This window comes from Sinocyclocheilus anshuiensis, unplaced genomic scaffold, assembly GCF_001515605.1.
Source record: "Sinocyclocheilus anshuiensis isolate Anshui unplaced genomic scaffold, SAMN03320099.WGS_v1.1 scaffold1774, whole genome shotgun sequence".
Lineage (NCBI taxonomy): Eukaryota > Metazoa > Chordata > Actinopteri > Cypriniformes > Cyprinidae > Sinocyclocheilus > Sinocyclocheilus anshuiensis.
The window spans coordinates 134,755-142,915 of NW_015546120.1; the positions used below are offsets into that span (position 1 = coordinate 134,755).

Genomic DNA, 8,161 nt, shown 5'->3' on the forward strand with positions numbered 1-8,161 from the left:
AACTTGTAACAAAGCTCATTGCCAAAAGAAACAACGTTGTGCCACTTTTCTTTAGTTATTGTTGTATTTTTCCTTTCACAAAACCTTAATATCAGTGTAAATGTCATGTTCATACTTCAGAAAAACAATAAATAATAAACCAAGTGTTTGTTGATCATTGCGAGCAGCTAGCTTAAATTATATTAATCAAGACTGAATTTGTGAAAAAACATGAATGAAAACAGATGCAATTGAAAAGTTTTTTTAACTGCATTAAAAAACTTTGCAGTTTTATCAGGTGTTCAGTCTGGGCTATATTCCTTTTCTTTTGTGTAAATGAGCATGAGAAATTGAAAAGGATTTCTTCATATGCTGGGATGATGTGATGTGTTGTTATGTCTTAAATCAGGATGGCCATAAGTGTGATTTTGGTACTAACACTTTTTACTGGGCTGTGTGTTGCTAATTTGAAAGGTATGTTTATCTGTAACCATTGTGAGTCGTCATAGTACATATCAATCAAATTAAATTATTAAAATTATAGGCTGAAATATGGTAATTGGAAGCTTGTGGTTGGTTGGTTGGTTGGTTGATTGATTGATTGATTGATTGATTGATTGATTGATTGATTGATTGATTGATTGATTTGTTTGTATTGCTTTGAAGCTGTCTTATTTTTTATTGATTGAACAGGGAATATTGTTCTTAATGCCAGAGCGGTGCAGTCCTACTTACTCCACATTGAGAGAGTTGCTGAACGTGCAGTAGATGGAAACAGAGATGCAAATTACGGGAAGGGCTCATGCACTCACACTAAAGCTGAGTTTAACCCATGGTGGAGAGCTGACTCTCTTGCCATCACTAATCGTGGAGACTGTTGCGACTCAGAGGAGTTCAGATTCGTATTGGTAACAAGCTGGAGAACAACGGAAACAACAATGAGCTGTAAGAAATGTTTCAAATGTTTTATCATCTTCCGATGTTTATGATGCTCGATCTGGTTTAACTAGGGTGACCATACATTCTCTTTTTCCTGGACATGTCCTCTTTTTGGACCTAAAAAAACATTTCTAAATCATCAAAAATGTCTGGGATTCAGCTTTTGTTTTCTACAGTCGCCATTCATTTTGTGCGATTTTGCATTGCTTTGACCGTTATCTTTAGGTCCCGAATTCTCACACGCCTCCATTGGTCATCATGTAAGCAACATTTTGGATACGAATAAAACATCAGGTCATGCATAGACTATCCTGCTTCATTGAATTTAAATGGATGTATTTACACTGGCCCTGTTTCACGGGCGTCGAGGGGTCTGGTTTTATGGTTTATTTGACTAAAAACTATTCATACTTTGAACTACTATTATTAGAGTATTTATTCAAAAAACGCAACGTAGAGTACCTTAAAAATAATTAGGCTATCACAGCACTGGTAAAACTTATACAGACTTTTCCTGATTTTCTCATCCCCCAAATTATACTTATCAGTCCTGTTTTTATTATAATTCAAAAATAAATAAATTTAGATTAGAATAGATTTATATTTTAAATATGACAGAATATGTTTTTTTATACAACAGCAACAGTAGTGTTTACAACAGCAAAACCACCAGCCAGTAAACTCAATAATAATAATAATAATAATAATACATGTCAGTTTCTAATCCCAGAGTTATTAATAGGTGCAAAGAAAATATTCTTTAACTTTTAAACTTAAAGGGCACCTATTATGCTCTTTTTATAAGATGTAATATTGCGACACATACACACAAATTCTATGATAACGTTCGCTATGTGCTGAAATGACACGCACAGAAATACGGTTAAAACATTAGCTAAACACTATAACGACATGATTTTGAGGTGCATTAGCTTCAAAAATAAAAGTAATCCACTGCGTCCTCAGTGGCTCAGATGTTGCGAGAAAATGAAGACTCTTATGTTCAGTCTTACATCCAAACACAGAACACCAGCATTGCTCACTAGACATTGGCCCTGTCCCAAATCGCACCCTAAACCCTCGTGGCCTGAGTCCACACTTTCATGACGTAATGCTGCTTTGACTGTTGGTGCGGGCTCGGCAGAAGTGTGCATCGAGAGCGCAAGGGGTGCGCTTGCGAGCACCCTTCTGAAAGCTAAATTGAAGAGTCTCGTGGACTTAACGCACACGCTCACGCGGCAGCCATTGTAAGTCCGCAAGACCGCAAATGCACGTGAAGTGTGCCATTTTGGGACAGGGCCATTACCCTTGTCCAAATACCCACACTTGCCCTGCGTCCCAATGTTTATACTATCCATCCTAAATAGTATGTAAGATTAAAATAAGTGTGTCCCAAAGCATAGTATGTTGAAAAGAGTATGCGAAAAGTCCCTGGATAGTCTACTATTTCAGATAGATTTTTGAAGTGTGGATCCGTGCACACTCTGATGGCTAATATTACCCACAATCCATTGCGCTTTGACGAAAGATTCGGTTGAGAACTACAAACATGAATAAAACGCGTCAAAAAACGACAAACATGGATGTGCGCGACAGACTGTTAAGTAGAGAGGTTTAGATAAAGGGGTTCGAGTTAATAATAATCAACAACATTTAACCTGGTAAAAAAGTATTTATTTAATGTTATCTGTGTTATATTTCATCTGCAACAGCATTGTAAACTTGTATAAACATATACACGTATTCGAGGCTTAGTGTATCCCATCATGCATCATAAATTGTGAGACTTTTTGCCGAGATCTCGCGAGAGGTCACAGAAACCTTTCCAATTTATGTTAAATATGAATAATAATTAGATATTACATATAATTTGGTAGTAAAACAAAGAGTTGCAAATGAGTAGTGGTGATATTTATTTTGTACAACATTTGCAACTGCTTTTTATCACTTAATTAGAAGCAACACAAAATTAAATAGTGTCATCTGTTATAGGGACTACTGAACAGACATTTAGATGTTGATTTTAAAATGCAAAGTATTGAAAATAAAAATAAAGCTCTGTAAACACTTGCATTTTTACAACACTATAAGTGTGTCCTATCAGGTAATGAAAAGTTCTACACACAGTTGTGGTCTTCATGCTCATTTGAACACTTGGACCAAATACAGGAAATACGTCATATAAGTGGTCAAGTGCATTGCAAGTGCGGGTATTTGGACAAGGGGAAAGTTGACATTACAGCTGCTCGAGCGCGTACAACCAAACACAGCTTGCTGAGGGCAGAAACTACAGTAATGCAGGACTGTCAGTCAGCGGCCGTGGGCGGGGCCTAAACGATGTGACGTCACACTGCTCAGATAATCATGAGACTGATTTGGTTTAATAGGGATTCAAAATAAGGAGCAGGTGGATTTTATCATTGTAGAGTGGTTATGTTCACACACTGATAACACACATTTATGTCCAAACACCATGTTACAGTGGATTTTGCATAATAGGCTGCCCTTTAAAATGGTCTTAAACTGTGTCACGGCATATGCTGCTCTACCAATACATATCGATAATAATAATAATAACTGTCGGTTATTTTGTTAAACAAGGAATCTTGCTCTTGGAGGCAAAGCTGTTCAGTCTTCCACATACATTTATCCAACATTAGCAGCTGCTCAAAATGCTGTCGATGGCAACAGGCAGTCGATTTCCATGCTCGGCTCATGCAACGTGACTAACGGGGACATGAACCCCTGGTGGAGAGTTGACTTGTTGGACGTCTACAGGGTAACCAGGGTTAGCATCACTAATCGTGGAGACTGTTGTGAAAAGAGGATCGAGGGTATTCAGATCCGTATCGGCAACAGCCTGGAGAATAACGGCAACAATAATGAGCTGTAATATGCTGTCTCTCTCTTAATACTTACATAAAGGATTAGAACATTTATAAATATAATAAAATTGCTTTGAATAAATCGTTTACAGTTTTTTTTTTTTTTATGCTTACACACAGTTTTTGAAACTATAGCTCCATTTAGTCTAAGCAATTGTAAATCCTTCTAATACAAACTTGCCTTTGACAGAAGTATATCTGATGCGCCCCTCTCTTTTTCTCTGTTTCTGTGTGTCTTCATAGGGCTGCAACTGTTGGACCCATCCCACTTGGAAACACTAAAACATTTGAGTTTAAGCCTATTAAGGGGCGATACGTCAACCTTTTTCTGCCTGGACGCAATGAATTCCTCACACTGTGAAGTTGAGGTATATTCAGGTATGTGATAAAAGGAGAGAGACGTGGTGTGTAGAAATTTTTATTTGTATATATTGTAGTAAATCAGCTCAAAAGGGAAATATTTATGACTAATTATAACTGGTTATGATTAATAATAAATATTAAGATTAGATCTTCGAATTAACTGTAGCAGAATCAATATTACCATTACCTGATCTGTCCGTCCACCGAGCAGACAAAATAATCATTTATCAATTGCCTCTGTCTGAGTTGACTCTCAGCGGCAGCCCGAACCTAGTGAAGATGTGATTCATCAGGAGGTATGCTGTAGTTTGAGCAGTTTCATTAGGTGCTGGGAGGCATTCTACCCACTTTGTGAACTGGCACACGACTGTGAGGAAATACTTGTTGCCTCTTGTTGACCTGGATTAATTATAGTCTAAATAAAGAAATGTCTTTATGTGTGTGTGTGTGGGTTGCTGGTCAGCCAGGCCCATTGCTGCCTGGCCCCGGGGGTCATTTACGTATCTTTGGAATGTGTTTGAAATTCAATGGGAAGACAAGAGTGGTGAAACTGTTTAGCATCTCCTTGATAGTGGGGGGGAACCATTGGCCATTTAGCACCCATATAAGTGTAAAGTCTGTGACCAGGACTGTAATTTATATGCAAATGTCAAAAGCTAAAAGGGTCTCTTAAGCCATAAAACCCAAAGATCATGCACGATTCTACGCAGACGCTACAATATGTACTATATGTTTCTGTTGCCTTAATAATTTTTTCCTTCTGATTTCATTGCCAGATTAAGTGAAACAAGATGATGTTACACTACAGTCCACTGATCCTATAAGCAACGTGAATCACACTACTGTTTTCTGATTGTTTTTTATTTTACTTATGCACCTTTATCCTTCCTCCAGGGGGTTTTGTATTTACACCATAAACACTCCCATACTTTGTTTATCTTTGCTTTCTACATTAATAAATTACTACAGCATTGCATGTTGTATTGCAGTTTTCTGAATCAAAAAATAATTTGGATCTTTACACTGAGGAGGAGGTAGGCTATAGTGAAAGTGATATGAAGTGTACTCATATAGCTAATGCCTGAGGTTAACAACATCCAAAACCAATTCTAAATCATATGTTCTGCCCTTCCTGCACATATCTGACTTTAATGACAATAATAATAAATGTTTTATTCCGTAATACCTGTTTGTGCCACTGTCTTCCAGTTTTGACAGAAGACATGCATTGATTGCAGTCTGTTTAATGAATACTGTCCAGGGTTTCAAAAGCCACCAATGACCACGGTTTCAGCTAAAATATTATTTACTCTCTACTCAAGAAAAAAATAAATAATCACCTACATCATGGATGATCAGAGGATGAGTAAATTAACAGCTAATTTTAATTTTTGGGTGAGCTGTCCCTTTAATCTGCACCCTACTCCCTTATCATAAGATATCAGTTTAATTTCACTTCACTTGACAAAATGCATTTGGATACAGAACAACCTGCAACGTCAAACAAAACTTGAGTCATGCATATTAGATTTTGAGGTATGATGACATAATACACGTATGTAAATAAATATAAATTGTACACAGAACTGTAAAATTACTATGTCTGTAAAATTAATCATTTGGCTGTTATTTTAAATATTATATCATTAATGACACACACAAAAAAATAATTATTTATAGAGTATTTTTCTGTTTTCTTAAATTACCTAGATATGTATGTAAATTTACAAAAAAAAATGGCGATAATAATTCGTGAAATCACCACCAGATGGTGTAAATGGACAGATGACACCATTGCTCACAAAATTATATAAATAAATAAATAAATACATGTCAAATTACTGGTAGTAATAGTTGCCAAAGGAACAATTCATGTAAAATATCCTAATTTAAATACAGTGCAAAATATTTTCATAAATTTGCATTAAACGTTTAACAGAAAAAATGCTATTATTTTACAGGTATTTCCTGAATTTAAACGATTCAAAAACAAAACAAAAAAACAAGTCAAATGACTTGCAGAAACAGACCATTACACACTAACAGATCTCGCAAGATCTCTGCGTCTTCACTTACAGTACTAACCAGTTTGAATTAATTTCATATTGTAATGGTGTGAAAGTGTTATAATTCATCAAACTTTGTTTGTTACTTTGGTTAAGAAAAACCAAGTGCAGAAAGACTGGGTAAGGGATGATCCATCGTTTCATTATGGGGGAGGGGTTGGGAATATATATAAAATTATTGCAGAATGGAAATTGCGATTTTTTTTTACACCGCATTTAATCTAGGTGTTTATTGAACATTATAATCACACTACTTTCTTGTACTGCATGTGTTTGTTTAGAAGAATGTTATGTTCTTTTGTGTTGCTGATGTGGTATACCCCTCTCTTCGATCAATGGTATATTCCCCTGGTGCTGCACTCTTCAGTCTGTGTGAAACATTCTGAAGAGAGGTATGTGTCTCTGTTAATGGACAACTCAAACATGTTCCTAGAGCATATTAAATCGAAGTTACAATGAAGTCAGAACAAAATATTTTGGTAATACCGTTGTTGACCCTGTTATGTGTAAAATTAGAGGTTGTACATGTTTAATACTTGCATAAACTGTATCGCTTTAAACCTGCGATTGTGTCGTACTTCCATGAACGGTACAACATCTGAAATATCAGTTTATGTCCTGTGTTCATTCTCATGAGTATGATGGTGCTTGTTAATGTTAATCTGAGTTTCATTTCATTACATTTTGATGATGCGAGTGGTTAATTCCTTGCTGCACAAAGTGAAATGCGGAGAAGGGTCTTATTGTGTTCATTTTGTTTTATTATTGTTTTATTAATTTTCAGAGTTCATAAATCATATTAATTCTATATAAAAATGTGCCTTTGGTGTAATGCATTATATTGAGTGGAACAATTATTCAATTACAGTTACTGTAAAGAAAACAACCTGTAACAGGAGTCTGTGCGAAACATTCTGAAGAGAGATTGTGAAACCAGAACAGATGGTTGTTGTAACACTGTCCCATTTCATGCTTGCAGTAAACACCCAAGAAAAGGCATTACTGGTGTTTGTCCTTATTCGAGGTTGATCCTTTGGTGCATCCAGTGTTCCGCTACAATATAACAGTTCTTGTTCAGAATTAACAGAAGTTTAGATGTTATATTCAAGACGCTGCTTGCGTTCTCTTCCGTCTCTCCTGCTCTTTTTGTCTCATACTCACTATCCACTGTTGCCAACTCTCGTGAGACAAATAAGCAACCGCAGCTTCAAAAATAAGCCCCGAAACAAGACCAATATAAATCAATTATTTATTATAAAATAGGCCTATTTATTACCAATAAATGAGCCTGCAACTTATTAAACTGAACCCACCATTTTATTTGAAAAAAAAAAAAAGTTTGAAAAGCAAAAACAAGTTATTTTTCAAAAATCTGCAAACTGCAATAAAGCGGGAGGGCACGGACCCACTCATCTCCAATCACCGGTGAGCACAATAGAATTGGAGAGATAGAAAAGGAGAAAAAGACAAGAGCTTTAAGGGGGAGCTGTAAGCCACATATTTAGCCTAATAAATATATATTTGAAACATATGTAGGCCTATACTCTTAGTAGGCCTACGTGTATATATATTTATATATATAGCCTGTTATAATTAATACATTACAAATTACAAAAGCATTGTAAAACAAAAAAACACTTATAAAAGAAGGTCATCCCTCTCCTCTATTAAGTCTTCTACTATCATCTCTTGGATTACAGCGTCACACGCCGTCATGCTGATTTTTCTCCAATGAGGGGGAGGAATGTTTGACAAATTACAACACTTTTATTATTGCACTGATGGCTATATTAACTGTGAGCAGATAGAGTGTCAGTCAATGCATTGGAGAAAACGGCAACCATAAATGTATGGAAACGAAGCTGCTTGTCAGACTTTCCGAACAAGCAACCATATATATATATATATATATATTTTTTTTTTTAAATA

General features: G+C 35.8%; 2 protein-coding genes across 2 annotated transcripts in view; both read left to right on the forward strand.

Annotated features, from left to right (window-relative positions):
* The window catches only part of LOC107700950 (fucolectin-like), an 8,012-nt gene extending 3,848 nt beyond the window's left edge, over positions 1-4,164 (forward strand). Inside the window, exons 2-3 of the mRNA XM_016502829.1 lie at positions 3,520-3,807; positions 4,047-4,164. Coding sequence (XP_016358315.1) covers positions 3,520-3,807; positions 4,047-4,164 — 406 coding nt within the window. The remainder of the gene's footprint in view (positions 1-3,519; positions 3,808-4,046) is intronic.
* Positions 4,165-6,522: 2,358 nt separating this feature from the next.
* LOC107700951 (uncharacterized) overlaps positions 6,523-8,161 on the forward strand; it is a 12,863-nt gene continuing 11,224 nt past the window's right edge. Inside the window, exons 1-3 of the mRNA XM_016502830.1 lie at positions 6,523-6,546; positions 6,625-6,657; positions 7,726-7,729. Coding sequence (XP_016358316.1) covers positions 6,523-6,546; positions 6,625-6,657; positions 7,726-7,729 — 61 coding nt within the window. The remainder of the gene's footprint in view (positions 6,547-6,624; positions 6,658-7,725; positions 7,730-8,161) is intronic.